Source organism: Strix uralensis, chromosome 7 (genome assembly GCF_047716275.1).
Source record: "Strix uralensis isolate ZFMK-TIS-50842 chromosome 7, bStrUra1, whole genome shotgun sequence".
Lineage (NCBI taxonomy): Eukaryota > Metazoa > Chordata > Aves > Strigiformes > Strigidae > Strix > Strix uralensis.
In genome coordinates, this window is record NC_133978.1 from 33,730,334 (window position 1) to 33,755,976 (window position 25,643).

The 25,643-nt window shown below is 37.5% G+C and overlaps 1 protein-coding gene across 2 annotated transcripts in view; it reads left to right on the top strand.

Annotated features, from left to right (window-relative positions):
• The window catches only part of FHIP2A (FHF complex subunit HOOK interacting protein 2A), a 36,559-nt gene that overhangs the window by 1,470 nt on the left and 9,446 nt on the right, over positions 1-25,643 (top strand). Inside the window, exons 2-15 of one of the 2 annotated variants that reach the window (XM_074875357.1) lie at positions 6,774-6,852; positions 8,787-8,956; positions 11,013-11,117; positions 11,455-11,577; positions 14,079-14,117; positions 15,909-16,202; positions 17,041-17,237; positions 18,401-18,515; positions 18,621-18,697; positions 18,801-18,993; positions 20,232-20,401; positions 21,275-21,418; positions 23,127-23,217; positions 24,933-25,076. In XM_074875357.1, coding sequence (XP_074731458.1) covers positions 6,774-6,852; positions 8,787-8,956; positions 11,013-11,117; positions 11,455-11,577; positions 14,079-14,117; positions 15,909-16,202; positions 17,041-17,237; positions 18,401-18,515; positions 18,621-18,697; positions 18,801-18,993; positions 20,232-20,401; positions 21,275-21,418; positions 23,127-23,217; positions 24,933-25,076 — 1,941 coding nt within the window. The remainder of the gene's footprint in view (positions 1-6,773; positions 6,853-8,786; positions 8,957-11,012; positions 11,118-11,454; positions 11,578-14,078; positions 14,118-15,908; positions 16,203-17,040; positions 17,238-18,400; positions 18,516-18,620; positions 18,698-18,800; positions 18,994-20,231; positions 20,402-21,274; positions 21,419-23,126; positions 23,218-24,932; positions 25,077-25,643) is intronic. The other variant, XM_074875358.1, reaches the window with a different exon arrangement.

The window sequence follows — 25,643 nt, forward strand, 5'->3', positions numbered from 1 at the left end:
AGGTTTTACAGTTAAGCACGTATTAATTAATTGCAGGTTCCTAGTTTGCTTCTTTAGTGGCAGAGTGGCAATTGGAAAGAAATGTTTTAAATAGTGATGAAATGACTTATTTGTAAACTCTCTGTGGCCAGAGGAGAAACGGAAATTAGTGGCTGCCTGACTGAAGAAATCCTGTTATGGTGAGCTTTGCCACATTTTGAATAAGAGTGGATGACTGAGAGCTTCAGGAGAGGAGGAGAAGTCATTCTTTCAGGCCTACTGATTCAGGATATCTAATAAAAGTTATTCATAAAAGAAAGTTTACATTATTGATGTGTACAAAAAATAAACAAAAATAACTGCATTTATTTGAGATCCATAAAAAACTAGGAACAATGAATGAGTTTAATGGAAAGGGGGAAAAGTAGAGATAGCAGGGACTAGAAAAACTTTTTTCATTTAACCCCCCCCCCCCCCCCCAAAAACCCCAGAAACAGTTTGATAACATTTTGCAAGTGACTGCTATCAAACAACATGCTATATGTTGTCCCTTTTAGAATTGCTTCATTCTGCTAACACCACTGTGATGGATCTCCTAATAGTAAATACTGCACTAAATTGCATCTACAGGGTTGTGACAAATACCAAGCACCACATGCTAGAAATGAAACAGAATTGCAAAAGCAAGAGGGTATTAAGAATGTTTCTTACTTTATCTAGGAAGTTTGACCCACTAATTCAAAGACAGAGCTGAGAAATAGAAACTTTTAATGAGTTTTGGAGCTGTATGTGACTTTAAATGGTTGTTTTGTTCTCTCTTTAATGAAAGTATGAGGGCTATTTAGTTTTTCTATTCTGAACATGAAAACTGGTGCAAATCCTAAATATTAGAGAAGTCCACCTTGAGGCTGCCTGCTGTTTTCAGAACCTAGAGAATTCGGAGCATCATTTTTACTTGCTGTTACTGCTGTGGAGCAAGTACAGCTTGTGCAGCCTCAAGTGGACTCTGTTTCAGCCCTGAATATCATCAACGGAACTGGTAACTAAGGTATAAATTCTCAAAGGTTTTGTGTGCCTACTCTCAGAGGAATTCAATTGCAGCTGTACAGTTTTCAGATGAGCTGGACAGTTAAACACACTCGAAGTGCCTAGGCTTAGCTTCCATTGGTAGGAGTACTTTAAATCAGAATTGTTCGGGTAGCCCTTCTACCCTGTCCTTTCTCCTGCACATCACTTATATAACGCTCCTGTCCTGCTTCGGGGCCCGCTGGCCTGCCGACCTTAGAGAGATGCATTTAAATAGAAAGAGTTCCTGTGTTATTAGATAATCGTTGTTATCTTACCCTCAATATGCCATCTCTGAACTATGACGAAGTGTTCCAAAGGTCGACAGTCTAATACACATAGAAGTATTTGCCTTTCACTGTAATTGACTGTCTTCATAACAGAACTGTGATGAGGCAAACCATAAGGGACCAGTTGCTTTTTATTAAGACTTTTTCTTGAATAACTCAAAACTTTCAGTCTTTTCTGCCTAAATTATCCAAGTGTGTGAAATTATATTTCTGATTTTCGTTACAACTGAATCCTATTTTTTGCCACCTCTTATCATATGTCAATCCTGCCAGTATTTTAGGGTTTTTTTGCCCTTTCTGGATTTCTCTGCAGCATCCAGATGAGCAAACACAATGGTGGTATTGTTCCAATAGAGGATCCTTAAACTGGGTTGTGTGGGTTGGTGAGGATGGTGGAGGGGACTGCAGTCTTTGTTCTGTTACCTTACTTCAGGGCAGAATAGAAATGTTGTTGCTTTATGGTGTTAATATTAATGAATCTGTGACAGTTTATGTGTGGCTTGTCCCCAAGATGTTTTTTCTTTGCTATGCATTTTTTATATACTTTTACCCCAAACATATTCTAGGAGAGCTGCGTTCTCAGCAACATACAAACTGTAGTGTACAATAAAAAAGCAGCACTTTTTTTCTTCTATCTTGTGCTCTTCACTCATGTTTCCATAGACAAAATAGCTTGTCTGTAAAGTGGTCACTTGGTGTTCAAAGGACTTTTGTTTGTGTTTGATTTGGGCTTTCAGGAGATGTTTCATCTTAATAGTCAACTCAAAAGGATGTTTTTGAGCTGTGTACCTTGAGCAGGAAAAATATGATTTTGGTTGTTTTGCAATCTGCTGTCAAACAAGATTATTTGTATCACTCTCTTAGTATCTGGGAGTGAATTTAGATTTTGGTGTCTGTTGCACATTTTTGGGACCCCTCTCTACCAACCTGTTATTCCGCTGTATCTCTTACACTGGTACCTTAACATGCTTTTAAGTAGCTTCTTTTCTGTTCATGTTTTGAGGCAAAATGGATCTTTGAAAGAAATTGAGTCACTTGCTACAAGTACTGCTCCAAAATCATTAATTGCATAACTGCTTAGAACAAGATTTATTCTTCTTGAACCCGCTTTATTTCATGGAATGACCTCACATTACTGATTGTTTTAACGTTGTGCTGCAATTAACAAATTATGATGACAAAATTTAATGCATGGCTTGCAAGCATGTGCAGTCTTAATTTTATATGTGAAAGCAGTGACCATTATAAACTGTGCATTCGTCATCTGAAGAAATAAAGTAAACCGTCAGGCATTACTCCTTTCTCAGATTTTCCCTCAGGGCAAATATTCACACTCATAAAGTAGTAAGATCGAAGAAAAACATCGAGCGACTGCTGTAGTTTTCCTTGTTTCAGTCAGGGGAGTGTGTGTGCACTTCCCCTTCATTTCTCTTTGACCCAGTTTCTGCTTTCTCTTTCACTCTGGCTTCTGACCAGACAGTACCTGTTATTCTTTTATACAGTGTTTTCTTTACTTTGTAAACTGTCCAAAATATATTGAGGGATAACACCAGCATCCGTTGTTTCCATTCTTTTCAGTATTGAATTGCACTTCTGAAAAGCATGCATGAAAAATATGACAATGGTTTTTACATGCACAAAGGAATTGCTGTTAAATACCAAATATTTATAGGTTTCTTTGCTCTTGATATTATTTTTTTTGCTGTCTAAACACAAATTCTGTATGCTTTTGAAAACTGCGTGGAATTGTATTTTGGACAGATTTTATAATGGGCAAACTATAGTTCTGGTCAAAGATCTCTAGTTTTCCTGAGAACAGCACTTTTCCTGGAAGGAGTGAGGTTCGATCATTAGTAACATATTATCACCAGAATTATAAGGCAGCATGTGTTAAGTTTAGCTTGAAAATGAGAAGACTCACTCGCTCACTCCCAGGGAGCTTGACTGCTGGAGTTGGGGACCAGATGGAAGAGCTAATCAATGTCTGCTCAAATGGGCTGGCTTTTAGTAGTGTTCAGTGGGTTTTGGCTATTTGGTATACCAACACCTACACTGCAGTCTTTAAGATGTGGTTGGGTTTTTTTTCCCCAAAGGAGGAGAACTTTACTTTGAGATTACAAATCGATAGCTCAAAAATTAGTAAGAACATGTGCTATTACATCAAAATGAATTAATATAACTGTGAGAAATAACTACTTTTAAGTCAATTCCTTCAAATTAAACAAATAACAGGAATTAATGGCCTTCACAATGAATTTTGTTGTGCTTCAGAATCTTTATACAAGTGTGTGTACTTTTACAAAAGAGTGATTATTCAGATTGGCAACTGTAACATATATTTAATCTCAGCTGGTAGCTAATAATTCAGCCTAAAATAGAAACTACAACTTCATCTGAGAATTACCTGTCCTAGTAGGGTTAAAGCATGTCAACCAAGTGTTTGGGAGCTTACATTTTTCTAATGCTTTCCAGTGCTGGGCTTTGTTTGTGTATGAGCTGGTATCTTAGTCTTGGTCTTTACCTTGATTTTGTGTCTGAATAACTAAGTTAAGAAGGTTAGGGGTTTTTTTATTTTTATTTTTTGTCAGGAAAACACTTCTCTCAGAATAATACATAGTGTTGCTGGAGTTACATCTCTGTTAAATATTCCCTGGAATAGCTGTGCTGTAAAAGGCAGGTTTATACTAGGTCCATCTGCAGTGGGAAGAGGAATTTGGGGGTGGGAGTATTTGGGGATGGGGCTACTTTAGCTAACAAGTAAAGAAGTACAATTTTTCTATATTGTTCGGAGTTGCTGAGTCTGGTAGCCCAATGCAGGCGAAGCTCCCACAGCTCGGTATCACCAGGTCCAGTTTGTGGCCAGGTTGGTCACATATTCCCTGTGGGCATGCATGTACACCTGCACAGTGCACACACGTGCTAATGGTATCTCTGTTTGGTATCTCTGTCTTGTAGTCCTCGATCAGACAAGACTCTGTGAAATCACTGAGTATTTTAATTAAAAAGGACAGGACCTGTCCCCAAATTACCTTTTCACCTCCGAGAGGAGTCCCTGGAGGCGTTTGTTGGGAGGAAGAACGTCTGTATCCACAATTCTCTCCCGCCGTGGATAAATTGTTGACAGTGCCGAGAAATGAAATCCTTTTCCTGGCACTGCTTAGAGGCACTAAATTCATCTTGAGGCAGATGAGGCTGGAAGAAGTGGAGAGGAAAATCACATCAGTCAAGGATAAATCTTTAATGTTATCTGTCATGTGTTACTTTGGAAATAGAGTGGTCTGAAAGGCCTGTTATTCCTCAGAACTGGTCTCTGTGCTATTCTTCAGGCGGACTTGAGGTTTTAGTGTAGTTTTATTCCAAAAAGATGCAAAATGATCATTATACTGCTTGAAATACGCATCTACAGCAGCAAGTGTGACATACGAAGCATGATACAAAATATCATATGCTCAGTCTTCAGTTTGTTCAGTTATTCTTCTGAATTTCAATAACCTAGTAAACTTCATAGTAAAATAAACTAGTTTTGTCCAGTGTACGGTGTCCTGATATTTATTCTATGGTAGCTGGTGTGCTAAAGTGCCACTCTCAGTGCCCAGCCATGTAAATATGGAAGACTTAATGAGTCCACAGACTGTCAGGGAATGAATAAGCAATGTCAGTTTGGTTTCCTAGTTGCCATTTGTGAGGGCACATTTCCACACAGGATGCTGGCGTAGATAGTTGCCAAGCACCGCAGCTTTTTTAAAGTCTTGCATTTCAAAGTTCCGTGTGCAAAGGGTCGTTAACAATTAGCATTCCACTTTCTTATCATGGCAGAGCATGCTGTTCATATACTGGGCTTCATGTCTTTACCAAGATAAATTTAAGTGTCATTAAATTCAAGGAGAAAAAAAGACTGATGTAGCAAACTTCCAAGGCTTTTTCAAAGAGACCAACACTACTCAGTGAAGAGTATAGAGATGTCGGAGCCCTGTGCTTCTCTTTGTCCAAGAACTGAGGCAACTCAGCACTTTTTAGGCCCTACGAGGAGACACTAGACAAATTCAGTTATTAATCTCAAATGTGGTATCTGTAGCTTCTGGGAGGAAAACTTTTTCACTGTGAGGGTGACCAAGCACGGGTCCCAAAGAGGTCTCCATCCTTTGAGATATTCAGAAGCTGTCTGGGCATGATCCTGGGCAGCTGGCTCCAGGTAGCCATGCCTGAGCAGGGGGGCTGGACCAGATGAGCTCCAGAGGTCCCTTCCAACCTCAGGCACTCTGTGAGTCTCTGAAGGGCTGGACTCCATAGCTTGTTGGGATGGTTCAACTCCTTACCCTTCCAAAATGGACACACCAATTTATACATGGGATTCTCTCTGTTTGCCCACAGATGTCACTGCTACCATCATGTTAAGTGATAATCCTTTATTTCAGCATTGCCTATAGAAGAATGACATGAGGACTTGATTGTCAAAAAAATGCCTCAAGCAAGAAGTAGGATTAAGCCTCAGGAACGACAGACACTCATATGATCTGTTGAGTGGTGGGCCTTTTCCCTGTTGGATTCCTGATTTTACCAGCTCTGAACGTTTTATATGTGGTCACAAATTCAGTGTTTGCCTCAACTCTCGGTTTGGCGAGCAGACTGGTAAAATGATCGTGATCCTTTTTTCACATGCTGCCTATGGTGTAGCAGTTGTTCGTGCCTGTAGTGTAATGGGCCTCAGGGCACCCTGTCTCAAGCTGGGTGAGGAAGGAGCGGTACTGATGTTGACTGCGTGGGAAGCTGTGTTCCGTTCTTGCAACGTTATTCCTGGATGCCAGTCACACCCAGCTGGCCATCCCAAAATCCTCCAGAAAAGAAGAAACTTCCTTTTCTTTCAAAAATGAAGTAAGAAATGTGTTTGTTAAAAAAAAGAACAACCTGTTAAGCTCTGCAGCTGGGCCTGATGTGCAACAAAAAAAAGAAACAAAGATCTTTTAGCATTTGTAGTTAACAGGAAAAAAAGGCATGGTAAAAACTGTATGAAGCAACTAATTGGTATTTTTGAGGGAGAGAGGAGAACAGAGCATGCAGAAAGGGAAGATGGCGTCAAGAGCAGATGTAAAAGAACATGATTTTTTCCTACAGGACAAAACTCTGAGATCTAAACAATGCAAACCTATGTTTGTAGTGTAGCTTTGCTGTATGAGCAGTTGCTTTTGTTGCTTCAAATAGATTGTCTGGTTGTAGAGACATCATAGAGGTTGTTATTGATGTTCACAAGCTAGGCAGTATGGCATGGGGCTCATACTATGAATAATGTATGTAGTCCTTGTTAAAGGTAAAAGAGCACAGAGTAGCACTAGACTGTGGCAGTTTACTTCCAAGTATAAGATAAAATTCAATTTAATCTCTGAGGAAATATGTTTATTTCATTCCTAACTGTTTTTTGGTTGTTTTTTGTTTTCCCCATAGCTCGCACCTTCCCTTCCTTTACAAGAAGATTTCGTTTACCACTGGAAAGCAATCACCCATTACTACATAGAGACATCAGGTAAAAGAAGAAAACATTTGGGTTTTGTCTCTTTATTGTGAAAACTAGAATTCTCAGTTTCAGTGTTGTTAAAAAGTAAAGATTAAGAAATACTAAAATGAGTCATGTTTTTTATCAAAATACCAAGTATAATAATTAGTAATGAAAAATATTGCGTACCTCCATTCAGCCTTTCAAATGGAGGCATGAAAAACGATTGAGGGGGAAGTTCTTCTTTCCTGAGTACCATGTAGAGAATTGTACCTTTTCACATGCGACCCAATTTCTTTCTTCACATATTCTGTTTAATCTAAACAGACAAGTACAGAAATGTAATCCCTGCTGTTAACCTTTTTATTGTTTTGCATCAGGGATTTTCTTTTTTCTTTCCAAGATTTTAACAAAAGTGATTTTGTGTTCATAGATTTTACCAAACATATATGAATTCTGGGTACTCAGTATAAGGTATTTTTTCTTTAGTGTCTTGTCTCCGTTAAAGGTATTTTGATAACATCACTCTGAAAAGTGAGTTTGTGAGCAGATTTAGAACACATTTTGTTAAAATTTAGCCAGACCTTATTTTGCTCTTATAAAAAATGGGTATGCTGATGAAACATGGCTGTAGTTGCTTTTTCTTAAACTTTTCCCTGGTCTCCTACAACAGTTATTCAACATTTAAATGTATAATTTTCAGTTCTAGTTATTAAACTATTAAGTTTTAAAAATGAATGTTAATGAATGTTACCATGCTTTCCTCAAACTTATTAGTTCTGCATTTCTCCTAGACTAGCTGTTGAATAGTGTTTGTGTCTGGGAGTGGTGATCTTGTTTATATCAATATTTACTCTTACAAGCTGAAACTCGACCCTTGGTTCTAAATACCCGTCTTTTGGAACGCTATGTGATGTTTCCCGAGGTAGAAGTGACAGGGTGGTAGGAGAAAGCTGATACCTGTGATTAAGTGGTGCAGAATAAAGGCTGACCTCTCTCCCAGACTTTCACAAGTCTTGTGAGAAACAAGTTTCCACTCAGTGGATATATTGCTAACCGCTGCAGTGGGAGCAGAATTATGCCTAGGAAATTCAAGCAAAACACTCTAGGCTAACTGGAGGTTGTGGTGGAGACCAAAATCACTCTGACATGGCAGTTTTCCTTTGTGATCTTGTTGCCATTTGTATGCAAGTGACAGTTATTTTTAGATTATTGCATAAGAAGTAGTAAACATTTCCCTAGTGGGATAGTTGTTCAAGGAGAATTTAGCTGAAAAAAAATAAAAAAGAAAATCTCCACATGTGGATGTGCTCTGCAACACGTTAAGACCAGCTCCCACTGCCAATGGCATAAATCCACAGCAGTTTCCTGATTTTAGTATAATGAAATCAGTCTTACCCTTTCCTTCATAAAGTTTGACAGACTGTTGTCTTAATGCAGAAAGTATGAAAGGCAAATCTAAAAGCTTCTGAGGAATAAACAGCATAGAGTTTGAGTTTTCTTTGTTGTTATCATTAGAAAAATTATTTACTTAGTTATCTGGTTTGTAAAGGAACTGATCAGCTGCAGATTAAGCTGATGTTAGAGGCTGTGTATAGATTTCAGAATACTATGTGAAAAGTCAAAGAGGAAGGTATCAAGGCAGGGTGGATACTAACTGGAAGATTGAGAGTTGAACCTTTCTCTCCCTAAGCTTGTTTTCTGGCTGTAAAAGTTTTCCTTTTTGACTGTGTAATTAATGCATGTTTTGAAATTTGTCATTTCACCTTTTCCCCATTGCGAGGTTAGATATCTGCCTAATGCATATTCCAGTTTATATTTCCAGATATGGTTCTGAAAATTCAATTTAAGACATGTTAAAAAACTTACTACCTGTAAGAGTCATGTTTTCAAATCTTAACTGAACTTCCAGCGAGTGAGAACAATATTTTAATCATTCTTAATTGCACATCTCTTCTATTTAGATGACAAAGCTCCTGTGACTGATACCAATATTCCTTCTCACCTGGAACAGATGTTGGATATTCTGCTTCAAGAAGAAAATGAGAGGGAATCAGGTGAAACAGGACCATGTATGGAATATTTGCTACATCACAAGATTTTGGAGACACTCTACACACTAGGAAAAGCTGATGTATGTACTTCTCAGCAGAGCAGATTATCTTTTGTGTGAGCTCCTAATTGAATTAGGACTGAAGTTCTGCAGTAGGTGGTAGCATGGCACACTGAACTCTAGCAAATAGCTGTTTACTTATGTTGCCAACATACTACAAATAACAGTCTTTTACAAGTGCCATCAAAATGAGGCAACCAGTGAGATGCTGACTAAGGCAGAACCCTGAGATTTGTTACTCACCACACTGACAATATTGACTGTGTGAAGCTAGAAGTAGGAAAAACATTTTTGTTCAGTCTAGAACTTTTCTGGCTTCTACAAGACAGTTATTATCCCCTGTCTTTTGTTAAGTGTTGGGAGATTCTTAGGTGAAAAGTGTATTAAATACAAATTTTGTTTAATTTTTCTGAATGTGATGAGGTACCGCTCAGAAAGACTTCCATGTCAGAAAGCAGTGACTTAAGCTGATCCCCAGACAGCTTTCACATCCTGGTCGTTGGTATGAATGCAACCCTTGGCAATGTTGTCTGGTTCTTCTCATGTCTGCTTTGTGGCACATGTGAAATTAGCTTCGTGGTCTTGGTGCATTCTTGTTGCTATCTTTCTTGGCAGACTTATGAGCTGGAATGTATGGGGTTGGATGGATCATGGGTGAATTAACTTGGCAGCCCTTGTGCTAGAACTTTTTGTATCATGATGCAGATGCAGTTAGGAAAGTGTGGTGTATCCTGTACTAAGGATAAATGGAGCTCTCCAGGGTTTCAGTCTCAGTCAGTCTTTTACACTTTGTCATGAATTTTTAATCTACTCATTTTTACATATATAGACAAGGTAGGGTACTAGCTGTCTGAGCCTGGGATGTTCCTTGCTCTGGAAGGACCAGAGCTCTACAATTCCTGTTGCTATACCAGCTGTCCTACGATCAGGCTAGGATACCTGATGTATTGAAAATACTTGCCCAGAAATACAGCTCGTTCAGTAATCTATAAATTTTGTCAAGAAACTAACATGAAATGGTGACATACGTGAAGCGGGTAATTAGTTGTATGTTTCTAAGAGCTGAGAGAAGTCATTCTGCACTCATGCAAATATGCCTGTACAAGCAATTCTTGTACAGCCTGTCTTTATACTTTGCCACTTGTGAGTTGATACATCTGAAGTAAATGCATGGTTCACTGCTTGCAAGATGTTGTAAAGATCTGTTGCAAAAAGAATAATGTCCTTTCCCAGCGATCTCTTAGACTTATTACATTATTGTAGATGCACCCTGATTGTACATATTTCACCATTCTTTTCAACAGATTGCTTGACAACACAGTGATAATTAGGGTTTAATAATCTAGGGATAGTTACCTGGGAAGGAGAAGCAGTTTAGGCAGTTGTCATTCCTGGCTGTTGCCACCCATGCTCCATTCACCTGTGCCATGAGCCAGATGAGGGAAATGATGTGAGTTAAAATTGACCAATGGAATGACAACATTTATTAACATGGTAGAACACATTAGAGTCAGGGGGATTTAGCTAGAAACAAAGGTACATAAAAGGACCACAAGCCATCGGATCTCATGGAGATAGGGAAGCACTGTCATGTGACATGGTGCGTGGGGGACAGGAGAACAAGGGTCTCTCATGAATTTAAAAAACCTTTTGTGGACATCAAGATATTTATAGTTTATCGTTGTGTATTCTTACATACTGACTCACTGAATTGCTGGATTTTGTGGCACAGTACCGTAAAAGACAGCTGACCTGTAGCCAATTAATTCAGAGTTAATTTCCCCATATCACTATATTGATAGGGCATGTTTCCTGGAAGGAATGGTAGAAGACTGCACTAGAGCAATTAACCGAAAGTATGAATAATTTGAAAAAGGAAACAGTAATGAGATGCAACATTTTTGTTGATCTCTGTTAATATTGATAAAAGTAATGTGTTAACAGATGATGATTTTTAAAAAAATACTTTAGGATAAATTATTGCTGTTTAATTAGCCATTTTGATTGACAAATTTGCATCTATGTTTCTCTATGCATTTGTTATATTTTTGTTATTGTTCATCTGGTTTTGTTTCAGTGTCCTCCAGGAATGAAACAGCAAGTTTTGGCTTTTTATACAAAACTTCTTGGAAGAATACAGCAACCTCTTCTTCCGCACATAAATGTGCATAGACCAGTGCAGGTACTGTTCAAATATAAAGTAAACTATATTTTTGCATGACAGGTTTCTCTTATTCTGCTGTAGCTACTGGTATCTTTAATTCTTCTGTTGTCAAGTGAGTTAAAGAACGTGTTGGAGTGCAATATTGGTTTTAATGTATTGATGATTAGAGCCTTGAACTGCCACTGCAATGCGAGTCATAACTAATAAAGAAACCTTGTTCACAGCAATCTAAATCTAGAGCAAATGTTTAAGTCAATAATCATACATCATTATAGTAGGTATATAGAAAAAGAATTCCTAGAAAAAACTATAACTTACTCTCTGTCTTAATTGTTCACTTTTCTTTATGTGACAGAAATTAATCCGGCTGTGCGGTGAAGTTCTGGCAACACCGACAGAAAATGAAGAAATTCAATTTCTCTGTATAGTATGTGCAAAGCTGAAAGAGGATCCATACCTAGTCAACTTCTTCCTTGAGGTGAGTAAATCAAATCAAAACTTTCCAGGTGTATTTGCTGTGTCACAGACAAAATCTATTAGAGTACTGGAAGTATCACATCATGCTTCATAGCTTAGTTTTCATTCACTCTGTGATTTTTTTTCCTGTGATATTAGAATTTTGGGGGTTTTTTTGCTTCCAGAGACTTGATATCTATGATTATTTTTACAAGAATTTCATTGAGGGCTCACAAATATACCTGCCTGAGGTCCTTATCCTTTGTAGCGAAAGTGCTTGTAAAGTAAGGCTGAATTGTCATGTAGAACACTGTGTGATGGAGACCGTGGATTTCTTATGTTGTTTTGTCTTCAGCCCAATAAAGACTAAGGGACAGATTGCATGGGGCATTGAAACCTTGCAAGTTGCTCAGTGTTCTGCAGGATTGGGCCCTTATTTGGTAGTGGCACATATGGTCTAGCTGCAGTGCCAGCTCACAATCTACAATATGACATTATTTTCTCTCTGTAAGAAAGCCAAATATCTTTACTCCCTCTTCGAACTTAACATGTGGCATTGATGAAATCAGAGTGGGAGGAGAAAGAATTTCTAGACTGACTTTCTGTTCCCATTTAGAAAGAGCATGTAAAAGTTTAATTTATAAAAGTCCATTTAGAAATGCCTCCTGCTCCTATTTCGATGTTTCCTGTGGTGACACAGTGTCTGTTAAGCATGTGATACATAGGTAAAAAGATGTAGATACAGTGTCCTCCAGGAATTTTTTTTTTTTTGCACAAACAAGATCTGTAACAGCAGAGACTGCTAAACTGCAAAGATACGTTATTTTCCATCGAGTATATGAGTATCACTTACAAGTCAGTAGTAAAGAATCCATCTTGAGTTTATTTTTACCTTAATTAAATACCACCCTGATTGCCATCGTATCCACTGTAGTTGTGCACGCAGTAGAAATTGTGTAAGGATTGAAAAGTTAGTGTTTAAACCTTAGAAGCACTCAGAAGCAAACTTAGATATAGCACATGCAGAATATGGTAGAAGTTCAGACCAGGATTACTTTTAATGTCATTTGTGTAAGTTGTATGTTTTGAAAAGAACACTCTTATACTCAAATAATGCCCTGAGAACCCCAATCATAAGAACCACATGTGTTTTGTGAGACTTCAGTGTTCTTCCCCAAAATAGCAAAATGACAATATTAAAAATCAAACATGGAAAACCAGGTGATTCCAAATTACAAAGAGATTTCTAGTTTCACAAAATGATGGCTATAGAGTTCAGGCAAGCTGAAGAACATTTCTTGTAGCTCCTGTTTCCTTCACAACATTATTCGAAATGTAGCCTAAGGCACTTCTGATAGTTCTTTCCAGATAAGGTATTTGGTGTGCAGAAATGTTCTTTATTAGAATAGAATATTCTAATGTTGGTTGTTCACATCTATGCCTCTTAGAGGTGCTATTGTTGTGACTTGATAGCTGCTTCTGACCTTCACATGCATGAAAGGGTAAATTTACAGAATTCTGTGTGGCATTTATCTCTCAAATCTCCCACACTTAAAACTGAAATGCAGATACATCTCTCCAAATCAGTCTGTATCTGTTAGTTTTGCTACCTTCTTGGACTTTTTCTGATCAATTTCTACAGTATTTCATGAACATAAAAAGCTGAGTATATACAAACGCAGGATTTCCTTTGTCTGATTCCTTACCCCATAGTTTGTTGATAGAATGCTGTTTATGTTTTAATAAAATCTTTCACCTATATTGCTTAACCAATAAGGCTGTATGGCATAACTATATCTCTTGGGCGTTGCTTTTGTTGTGGAAGTAAGAACTGGAAGAACTGCATTCTACTTTTTTAAACCTTTAAAATCCATATACTAATCTTATCTTGGCTTTAATTTATTCTTTTCTTTAAACTGAGTTTTCCTTGTGCAGAGAGAAAGAACATACATAGGAATGTTTGACTTATCACCTGTATCTCAGTCATTATTTTATGCTAAACTTGTTACCTCCTGGTTTTCCTTATTCGTTTATTCCTTAGTTGCCCCATCTCATCTCATCTCATCCCAACTTACATGAGATACTCCTTGCAACTGGTTGTTCCACGCAAAGGGACACTTGATTCTATGTGTTTCATTTTCTGCTCTTAAGACCTTAAACAAGTTCTGATATAGTGTCCATTAAAAAGTTGTACCTTCATTTTATAAAATGAACAGTAGTTTCATGGTTCACTTCTACTTTCATTACTACAATTTACCAGCTTTGTATTTCTCACCATGAATTAAGTAGAGATTCTCATTAGCTGTGATATCACTTGATTTTTTTCACAGATTTCTTTTTAAATCTACCTGAACACTAGACATGGCATCATCCACCACAGATTTTGAAACTGATAGTTACATGTCATGAAAATATAAGAATGTATTTCTATATTGTCTGCTCTCTGTTGTTGCTGAATTCACTTAGAGGAGTACATTGTCTAGAAAGCATTGAATATGTGTTTTATGTAACCTTTTCTATTAGGTCATTCAGGATCCTGTTTTGCACCTTTACAGGAGGCAGGTGAGCAGCTAAGCTGCAGAATTGCATGATTAGACAATAGGAAGCTTAAATACACGCAGAAACTCATGCGTATGTGTTGTTCAATGTACAGACTGCTTTGTGTTACCTGCCAGTGTAAGAGTAATGAGCTATGGACAAATTTCTAGGGGCATTTATACATTTATATATTTTAGGTCTTCTCATCGATGCCTTAGCTAAACAAACTATGGCCTTTCAAATGACAGAAAAGTCCAGACATGAGGTAATAGGCTGGTATAAGATAAGTATTTTATAAAATAATAATCTAATTTTTGAAAAAAGTAGCTTTTCTCTTTGGCAACCCTGCCTGCTACTTGAGTAGTGCCAGCAACAATGTATAATGCAGAACTGAAATGCAGTTCCAGCCTTTAGTTCTGCTTTATGTGCAAGGCTCATTGTTATGATTCAGATATTCCTGTATATTGATGAAATACCTGGAATGATTCTGGAATGATACTGGAGGACTTTAGAAGATTTAGGGATAGACAGACATGGTTCAGACAGACACGTTTTGGTTGCTTTGCAACCTTAAGCATTTCACACTGTAAAACAAATATATATGTTGAAGGAGTAATTTTTCTACTGTTGTCAAAAATAATAGTATTTTACAGCATGCAGTGTGCTGCTTTTACCACTGGGTTGTCTCTCCAGGGAGTTGGTTATATGAGTGTATCGCAACATTCAGTACAAATTCTCCACAATGAATGCACATCAATCACACAAGCATTCCCGGCAGTTCTCTACTTTGCTGCCTGAGACTGTCATGTAGTTAGTCCCTGCTGGTTTGTATGTACTAAATGCCATTAACCCCAAATGGTTACTCTTCTAAATTATTAATGCTTAAGATATATTTGTAATAATTTTGGTGTTATCATAGAGAAGGACAACCATTTGGATTTATAATCTCACTACTGTACTCACTTGAAAAAAATGTCATGTGCTGAAGTCTAATTTATGGTTCTAATAAAGTATTATTCACCTGTGCTTATGCCAGAAGAACACTGAATTCTTGCCTTGCTATGAGTTTCTTCTTGGTACCACAGAGCACAAATTTAAGTGTCTTTTTACGTGCTGGAGACAGATTTATGGGAAGACAGATGGGTTGCTTTCTTTCAGCCTAAGTAGAGATGCTTTGTAGCTTCTGAGAAGGTTCTCTGTGATCTGTTGTAGTATCCAGTGCCCAATGCTAACTTCTCCTATCTTCAGTCCATTCAATCTACTCAACTTGTTCTTCATGAGAAACATAACCTGAGGGTACTCTGCTGTCATAAAAGATGTTTTTTTCCCTTTCCTGTTGAAGACAAAATCTCAAGAAGTTTAGAATGAGTTTGACTGTATGACTTCAACTGGAAATAGTGTTTCAGACGTCAGATGAATTTGAGGCCTTAACCTAGAAAGGGATGTTTTATAGTATGTGCTAAGGTCTGAAGGTGCACTCCTAAGGTAAATGAAAAACTTCTATCAGAGAGTGGGCAAATCAAGTGAATATGTGCCTTCGGTGGTGGAGAGCAAAAGATGCCATCTCTTTGTAAATGGCATATTCAGCCTTGAAACAAAATGGTACAGGGCTTAAGAGAAATTTAAGCAGATTAAAAGATGTTCTAGGTTTAAAAACTCCCACACTCCTGCAACCCATTACATTCTACATGGTTACTGTATCCAGCCTTGTAGAGAACTACTTCAAATGCTGATGTAAAAAATTTGCTTTTAGTAAATTTCTGCTTCAGGATGAACAGTAATTTCAACCCTGTAATTCCAAAAAATGCTTTGCAGAGTAAGTTAAAAGCGATGGCTTCCAAAGGATCAGCAAGTGTAATCACAGAAGACATGCTGAAAGGCCAAGACTCTTTGACAACAGACACAGGACAGGCCGTTCAGCCTGAAGAAATGCCTAGTGCTGCTGGAGCGGAGCACATGGAGAAGGAAGATGATCTCCTGCAACAGGCGGATGATCTCTCTTTCAGCATGGATGAACTAAATGTCACATCATCACCCGAGTCCTCCACTGTTCGTCCAAATCAAGACTATAATTTAGTGAATTCTCTACTGAACCTCACTAAAAGTCCCGTGAGTTGGTTTTTTTGTTCTGTTTAGTGTGATAAAATTAAATAGTTTGAATGCTCTGTGAAGTGGGCAGAGGGAGTGAATATACACATATGTACACACTGTATTTTAAGTATAAAAAGTAAAACGAGGTTTGTTTTGCAGGCAGTTTTCTTTGCAATTCAGATTACAGTAAAAATACTATTCTAGAAAATTGATATTAAGTTTGCTGATGATAATGTGTTTTTTGAGCAACTTGTGTAGGATGCTGCATGTTTCACAGACCCGCTACGTAGGATAATCATTAGGTTAAATATACCACAAGAGAATATTTTAAAAACTACTTTCAATTTTACTGACTTACCGAAACTCACTTTTTTTGTAATGGCACTGTGCTATTTCTAGAGGCTTGATTTCTTTTAAAAACAACTGTTGTATGTCTTACCCATCCTCAAATTCATGGTCAGATTCTTTTAGAAAACTTAGAGGAGAGTTAGGTAAGCCTGTTAATTGCTACAGCAGGGTTGAGAGCAGAAAACCGAATCCACTGATGTACCTCGTTATTGTTAAGTGATAGTTTACATTGTCTAATAACTTGGTCTTAAGCTGTCCTACAGCACTAGTTCTTATTAACCTGAAGGTTGCAGTTGCATTCGTAGTATTTGACATGGATTCAGGTGAGGTTCATTTTGTATCATCCTAATTCACTAGAGTTAAGTTCTAACTACTGAAAAGGCAACAGAAATAAATGCATTCACTCACTGTGGGGGAATGGAGAGGTTTTATTTGGGAGGTGTTTGCTTCTTGATTTCAAGTGAGCTTCATTCACCCTCTGATTAATTCTTCCATGCCCTTCTGCCAGGACGGCCGGATAGCAGTGAAGGCCTGTGAAGGCCTCATGCTTTTGGTGAGTTTGCCAGAACCAGCAGCTGCCAAGTGCCTGACTCAAAGCACTTGTTTATGTGAATTGTTGACAGACAGGCTGGCCACCCTCTACAAAGCCCTGCCTCAGTCACTGGATCCCTTAGACATTGAAACAGTGGAGGCAATTAACTGGGGGTAAGAATTTTATTTTTGTTTTTAATATCCAAGGTGACTTTACACCTCTCACTAAAACTAATTTTCTATAGGTAGATAAGATGTATAAAATACTCACACCTCCATGCTAAAGTCTCAAGAGCAGCTGAGATACCAGCTGCAGCATAGTGGTACGACTTCAGGCACCCAATGTACGTGTGATTTCTGACGTGGGGCCAGGTTTGGCTGCCAGTCCCTTGCAGAGATTCCTCAGGGGGCAAGTTTTTCCACTGAATTACATTAGCTGTTTGCGGTGGGGTAGCTGTAATATTGGGTACAGATTATTTTCTTGTTCAGGTGTCAAGGATTTAGGAAACATGAACTTCTCACTGTACACAGTGAGCACTGTAAGCTGCTGCAGGGGGCAGGAAGGGTGTATTTGATAGCAGGTGGTTGGTGCAAAATGTTTGCAGTAAAAAAGAAGAAGGAAAGAGTTACTGCGTAACTCATCAGCATGAAGCAAAAGATACATGCCTGTTATCCTAACTGCTTGCATGTTAGATTCTCAAAACATTTCTCTTCCACATTCCGCCTTCATTATTATGAATTGCTCGTGATCTGTTAGTACTGAGACAAAAAGTAGGTATTTGCCAAATGCCTACCAAAATTTCTGGTGTTTGGCATCTGAAGTTAGAAGGGAAAAAAACTACAACTTTGAATACTGGGATCAATAATTACTGGACTGCTTTACCAAAGAAAATGGTGAATTTGTTATTCCTTAGAGCCTTTAAATTGAGATACATGTTTCTTTCTGAAAGATACAATCTAGTGCAGGTATACACTGTGTGGTTTTGGCGGACTTGATCGAGGTCGCTTACAGAGTAAAGAACAATTGCCTTCATTTTATGGTTCTCTGACTACAGGAGTTATTGATTCTGTTTCTGTGGTCTGTGTTTCCTGGGAGAACAGACTAGGTGATCAGTTTTCCCTTCTGGCTCAAGAAATACTTAACCAAATGAGTTCTTCTGCTGTACATAGCATGCCACTGAAAACCTGTATAGTGATATCACTGCCAGAATAGTAGAAACTAGCAGAAAAGCAATTTTAATGTTCACTTCGTTGCAAGTAGATCATTAATTATTCTGTTAAGTTCAATAAGAAATAAGTCCAAGACTCTTATAAATATTTTTCCCTGTGTTCTCTAGTTTGGATTCCTACAGCCACAAAGAGGATGCATCTGCTTTTCCAGGGAAAAGAGCATTGATTTCGTTTCTTTCATGGTTTGACTACTGTGATCAACTCATCAAGGAAGCACAAAAGGTTTGGAATGTTTACAGATGATGCAAATATATTCAGCAAATAAGTAGTTCCAGTTGTTTCTTAGCTTTTGAGTTTGAGACATACCATTTTCTACTTTTGTTTCAGACTGCTGCTGTTGCTATGGCAAAAGCCGTGCGGGAACGATTTTTCATTGATGTTATGGAACCCCAGCTGATGCAAACGTGAGTAGCATCCTACAAGACACAGCAGAACAGAATCTGAATCAAGTTGATTGTTTTTTCAGCTGAAATCCACTACATATCTGACATGAAATTTTTTGTTCAGTTCAGAGATCGGCATCCTCACATCAACTGCACTATTGCATCGCATTGTTCGTCAAGTGACTTCAGATGTCCTGCTGCAGGAAATAGTTTATTTTATACTTGGAGAACACAGAGAGCCAGAAACTTTGGCAGACATCAACAGACATCCGTTGCGACACAGATTAATCGAACACTGTGATCATATTTCTGATGAGGTGAGAAGTGATAATGACATAATAATGTCTGCTGGCTGCTTCTGTTTGCGTCGAGTCTGTAAAAACACCATTGTGAGGTCTTATCATATTTGTGTCAGCTAACATCTTTGCCAAGGAAAAGACTTCTGACTGCCAGCCCTACAAATTCCCTTTTGAAAATGAAAGCCAAGCTGTTTTCTCCAGCTAGTACTTTGTTCCCATTGATAAAGATTCTTTGCTAAATTTGCTTGCCCCCTATGCATATCTAGTTAGACTTGCTCATCTGTAAGACAGAGCAAAATCAATTTCTGTAATTGCATTTTAATTCATGTTTTGTTACATGTTGCATGGCTGTTATTTTTTATGTTGTGCCAATTCTGTCATGTTATCACATAAGGTATAGTTAAAAGCTTACTATTTTTTATATAAAGTAAGTGTTGTCAGAGAAGATACACAATGCCAGTTAAAACATGATATAATAACTTTAAGCTCTTCACCCACAGTAAAAATTGCTAAAATAATTTACTTCAGTAAAATCCCTCCTCAGGAGCTGCTTGTTTCATTTTTACCATGAAACAACCTCTGCCCTCTACTTTTTCAAATAAAAACCAAGCTTCCCTGAAATACAGATCTATGGCTTCACATACCCATTTTATTCAGGATGCTTATCCGCTCACCCTGTCAGAATGAGTTAACTGCATAAATTAGTTGATTTTTGCAAAGCTAAGCACTCTAAAGCTGTATTTAAAAATTGTCTCTGTATTGCTGAAAGTCAGTCTCCTTTAAAAAGCCTACATAATACTGCCATGTAAAAATCTTACCCTATAGTTCTAGTCGCAATATCCCAGTACTACTTTGTTTTATTCTGGGTATTTATTGCTAACTTTAAGTCCTGTTCTGTGTCTGACTTCCACAATGATAACCATCTTCCAGCATGAATCTGATCGTAATATGGAATGCTAAGTTGTAAGTTACATGGATGTTCTCTGTATTGTTATTTTGGCAGATTTTAGAGCAGTTTTTGTTTTACAGGGAAAAAAAATACATCCACATACTGATTTTCATATGTATGTGAACTCTTTGCCCATGTTTATACCACATTCAGCATAACAATTTAATAATTTTTCTTAGGATTTTTGCTTCCTTTCATAATGTAAATAAGTAATTGCAATGTTCTAGGTTGTACAAAACAGATACAAGGCAAAAAGCATAAGGCAGCGGTGCATCAGTTTATTGAATTTTTACTTTTTATGTTGCAGATCAGCATAATGACTTTACGAATGTTTGAGCACCTTTTGCAAAAACCCAATGAGCACATTCTTTATAATTTGGTTCTGCGAAATTTAGAAGAAAGAAACTATATGGAATACAAGCCTCTCTCTCAAGAAGATAAAGATGTGGTAGAGAATGGGCAGATTGCAGGAGCAGTGTAAGTTTCTTTGAAGGGAATTTTTCACAGCAGCTAACGTGGATCCTTATTTTTAGAACAAAACAGGTTTTTTTCAGTAATTGAAAGAAAAGTGAGTGTAGATAGCACTTTGAGTGCTCTACGTATTAATCCATATCTGTAAAGTGATGCAGAAATTACTATATCAGCAACTTACGGAAATTTTTAGAACAGTAACAGAAGAGCTAAAATTATCAAAAGCCTCTTTCCGGAACAATGGACACTCAAAGGTCTTCATATGTCAGTTTACTTATGCATGTACCTTGCTTAAGTCTATGCATATTTGTATTGTTTTCAGTGAAAGTATTCTTGAAGTCAATCACTTAGGTGTCTTGCTTACATTTATGTTCTTGAATCATTTTTTGATGGAAGAACTTTTCTGGGATACTTTACATAAAATGCTTTTCAATATCCTACGTAAATCTTGTAACTTTTTTTTTTAACTGATGGAGGAGTAAGGACTAGTCACACCAGCTATTTTAGGCACCTTAATTTAGATATTTCTGAGTCATCTGAAATAATCTAATTATTTGCTGGAGTATAACTCTCATGTAAAAAATGGGGGTAAAGAGTTTAAGTGATTTAGTGCAGTGATTTTGTACGAGTCAAAAATGTCTACTCTGTTGGTCAGATCAAGAAGTTATGATTTTTCTTCAAAACAGAGTTTGTTGGGTATTTTTAAAGGTTGGTGTTTCTGCATATTAACTAGGTAAAAAGATGTGCATATGAGAGTGTTCTGGAAAGCATCCTTGTTCAGAGAGGAAAAACAGAAAGCATGCCTTTTGACCCAGAGATTTTCCTGCCTTCCATAACGTTCTGTGAATGATCATGTTTTTGTCTAATATAATCTCCCAGAGACCTAGAGGAGGATCCGTTGTTTACTGATCTGTCTCCAGATAACACATTGTCAACTCAAGAGTGGCTCAGTGCTTCTCCACCTGTCAGTCCAGAACATTCAAAAAATGATGGGAAGACTGAAGTTCATAAAATTGTAAATAGGTAAGTTGAAACAAACACTTAAAGAAATCTCTGAATGTGTGGGTGTCTGCACAAACTGTGCAAATTAAATGTACTCTGTAATGGATGTTATTCTGTGCCAGCTGGTAAAATGACTCCACAGAAGGAAATTATGTGGCATTTTATCAGAAAGCCACTCCTGAAAGATTAGAGCTTACAATAAGTAAAAAATAATTCAACATAAATGAGAAGAACTTTACAGCTAATAGTCTAGTTGAATACTCAGAATTCATGATGAAAGCCTCATTGATTATAAACTTTTTCTTTTCAAAAATATTTGCTATACTTAAACTGCTGTTACAGGACTTGACCTTCCTGGAGAAGTCGGGGGAGTCTTGCCATAAACGTTTTAGGGGGAAAAAATCCTCAAACTTCCTGAAGTTCCTTAAACACATATATAAAAGTAAATAATTTGCCATGCTAAAGATAACCTTCTGTTCCCTGAAAATCAAGGGACACCTCTGTCACCTGTAACATACCTTCATGCATGTTAGACATATTGCAAATTGGATATCACAAAGAGGACAGGCTCTGCTCTAAGCAACTTAGTGATGGTAATTCTCTTAGCAACTAATATTAGGACAAATGCTGTTTGCTCTGTTAATGCATGGTAGCAAAGCAGCACTGGTATTTCAGTGCTGACCTATCTACTTACCCAGAAATAATCAAAGGTGTTGGCCAAAGGAAGCAAACAGCCCAAGGACAGTCAGCATAGAATAGCATCGTTGCTTCTTGCCCTCTTTCCCCCAGTACTGCTATATATAGTTTACGGTGGACATGGTTTGGAGCAAAGACTCAGAGAACACTCTCCTAAATTAACCTTGAGTAAGCTCTATCAGTGAATAGAAAGGTTTTCAGGATTTGCAGTGTTTTGCAAATTTGTATTTTTCCAGATAAGATGAACTCCATACAAAAAATCAGCTATTACATATTTCTGCACAGAAATCTTACAGGAGCTTCCAGCAGTTCTTGGGGTGTGGGGAAAGCTAAAATTTGGAAACTGGATCTGAAGGCTGAGTTTTATTTTGCTGTCCAGGAATTTTAGGCTTTTATATTTAGTTTTTAAAGTCAGTTCCCCTCTAATAAGATTCAGAATTTCCTGATGTTTCTCAGGTCAGGTACTGGTGAAGTAATAAGGATATACAGTATTTGCATGACATACCCGGGCAAAGGCAATGACATTTGTAACTGGGACATTTATATGCAAATATTCCTGTATGTTCTTGGATGTTAATTTTTTACCACAACAAACTATGGTAAATAAAACTGGCTATGCAGTAGGTTAAGAATTTTAACTGTAATTCTTCTTCTGTTTTGGCTCATTCATTCCCCAGGAAATTTTCCATATGCTTTAGGAAGATGGAGTCTGACCTTTAGGAAATACTTGACCTGGTTATGAATATTCCTTTTCATCTCCATTCTGTCCGCTAATTCTCAGAGAGTGCTTCCACTGAGGTTTTCACCTGTAGTGCTAGATACAAAAGTTCTGAAGTATATATCTTGCTGTTATGAACAGTAGTTAGAACAGATGTGCTTAAATAGATATTGTATTTTCTGTTCTTCACGTAAAGTTATGGTAGAATCTGTGAATTAATTGGCCAGACAATTCAGTGCTACAGATGATGAGAAAGTATTGATCTGGTGCTCTGTGGATTACACATACTCATTAATGTACTTCTTTTTTTTTTAGTTTTCTCTGTCTTGTACCTGATGAAGCTAAGTCGTCGTACCATGTGGAGGGTACAGGTTATGATACTTACCTCAGAGATGCGCACAGACAAGTAAGTCAGCGAAGTCTTCCTTAGTCCTTGAGAATTTGAAGTGCTTATGAGAATATACAACTGGTTCTATAAATAGTCCTACTAAATGCATCTTTTAGTAATGGAAGATGGGAAAATTAAATTTTTATTTTCTAATGAAAACTTACCTTTGGAGATCTTTTGATGGGGAATCCATGTTGTATTACTCCAGTGGGAATAATGGATGACATTAAATGCATTAACATTCATATAACAAACACACTGAGAGAAGATCTGAACTGCAGATAGATTCTTAATTTGCTTTTGCATTTATCTGCATTCTCTTGGAGAATTGCCTGCCAAGCTGTTTGAAAGGACTAAAGGGAAATTAAAATGCTGCATAGGAGTTATGCAATCTGGGACTTGAAAAATAAAGGCTCATCACAGGGAATGTGCAGCCTAAGGCATTCAGGTTTGAAGTTGGGAGTTTTGGTAGGTAGGGAAAGCTTTATGATTTACTGTTTTGAAATAAATGAGGGGTTTGTTTTGCAAACATAATCTAAAGTTTCCTTGGTCAGAGGACAATCACTGTTTATTTTCAGCTGTCGTATTGAAGCCCTGTGCCATGTTCTAGAATAGAAAAATTTGTACAAAGTAGAGTAACTGAGAGCACTATATTTAGTAGGTACTTCAAAAATTCCATAACCTCTGAATTATGATATCAGCAGTTTAAGATGGGAAGCTTGGATTTCTGTATTTATTATATTATTTTATCTGTAGTCTCTTCTGAACAGAAAGGGAATAGAAAACAGAGAATGCAGAAACAAAGCTTGATGTAAAATTCCCCTATGTTCTATTCTTTGTGTGCCAGAAAACACATATCATCTTTGTATTTCTTCCATGCCTTGGGAAAAAGAGTGTTCTGGGAGTTATTAGGGAACAGAATTGGTTTCTGTCACTTCCTGACAATGATATGGCTACTCTTAAAATATTTCCCCCCTAAGAATAGCCCTTCCTATTGCTGTTATTACATCCAAATAGCTGTTCTGCTTCCATATTTCTATTCCTGGAAGCCTGCACAAATAGGTAAGCTACATGCAGTGAAGAATTTCTGAGTCTGTTTTGTCTCTCTTTTGCTACTGTTTATTCCTGTGTTCCTTATTTTCACTGCTATAACCTGTGCTCCATTCAGGGTATAATTCCTTGGAAGTGAGACATCAGGCAGCCCACAGAAAATCAGAGGCAGAGGTTGAGAAAGACTGTTATGGGTGATAGGAAACAAAGGGAGGAGGAAGATCTGAAGTACTTACTTCATTTGTATCTCCTGCAACACACGTGCCTCTCCTGTACTGGGAACTAGGGAGCAATATGGATTGGATAGGAAGATAAGCTACACGTAATACAGTGAAAGTGTAGTAACATACTGACAAGAATATATATGAATGCAATTCCTGCTTTAGAAGAACCCTGATCAGGATGTGATTGTTGGCTTTGCTTTGTGTTTTGGCCCCAACTGTTTTAGGAGCTGTGTTCTCCACTCATCGTGGTTTTGAAACTACCCTAATAGCATGACTGTCAAGAAGAAAATGAGGTGCCTGCATAGAAACCAATCATGTTTATTTTAGAATGACTGGTTTTGGGGGGCTTAGATTTTTCATGCAGCTACAGATTATGGTTTTAAGGTGTATGGACAATTAAAAGGAAAGAAATGGTTTCCGTGGAGGTTTGAATCTGTTTTCCTCACTACTTTTCTCTAGTTCCGGGATTATTGTGTCATCTGCTTACGGTGGGAGTGGCCTGGATCTCCCAGATCTTTGGAAAAGTGCAATTTAGAAGCATCATTTTTTGAAGGACACTTCTTGAAAGTCCTGTTTGAAAGAATGGGAAGAATTCTTGATCAGGTAAGGAAAAACAAGTTATGAATTCCATTTCTGTGATACTTTATCACTACTAAAGGGCTGATCTCCAAGGTCCCATGGATTCCCAGTGCTCAGATGTCTAATATAGCATCATATTATTGTGTTATGTCCTATGTCCTTGGTGCAGGTCTCTGTAGATTGCAGAATGTTATAGTGATCAGCATTCTCAACAAAAGTAGAGAACAAAAACTTGCTTATCTTTGTTACCCACTTTTTTGTGTACCAAATGTTTTCTAGACCAGAAATATATTTAAATTAATAAGTAAGACAAGAATATCCTTTAAGTAAAAGAAGAAGGTAAGATGGTATCTTAGGAATCCTTCAGTACTAGCATCACTGCTTCAGTTTTCATTTTCTAGCATTTACACTTAGAAAACATATACTTTTTCAGTAAATAAAATACTGTCCCGCTGCTTTCTGCCACATTTCAGTGAACTTCACTCTGAAGTTGTGTTCTGGAAGCAGTTTATGTCACTGTATAAAATGAAAAAAACTTATTGTATCACTGCTAACATTTCCCCCGTTTTTCAGTTAGAAAAAAACTTACCG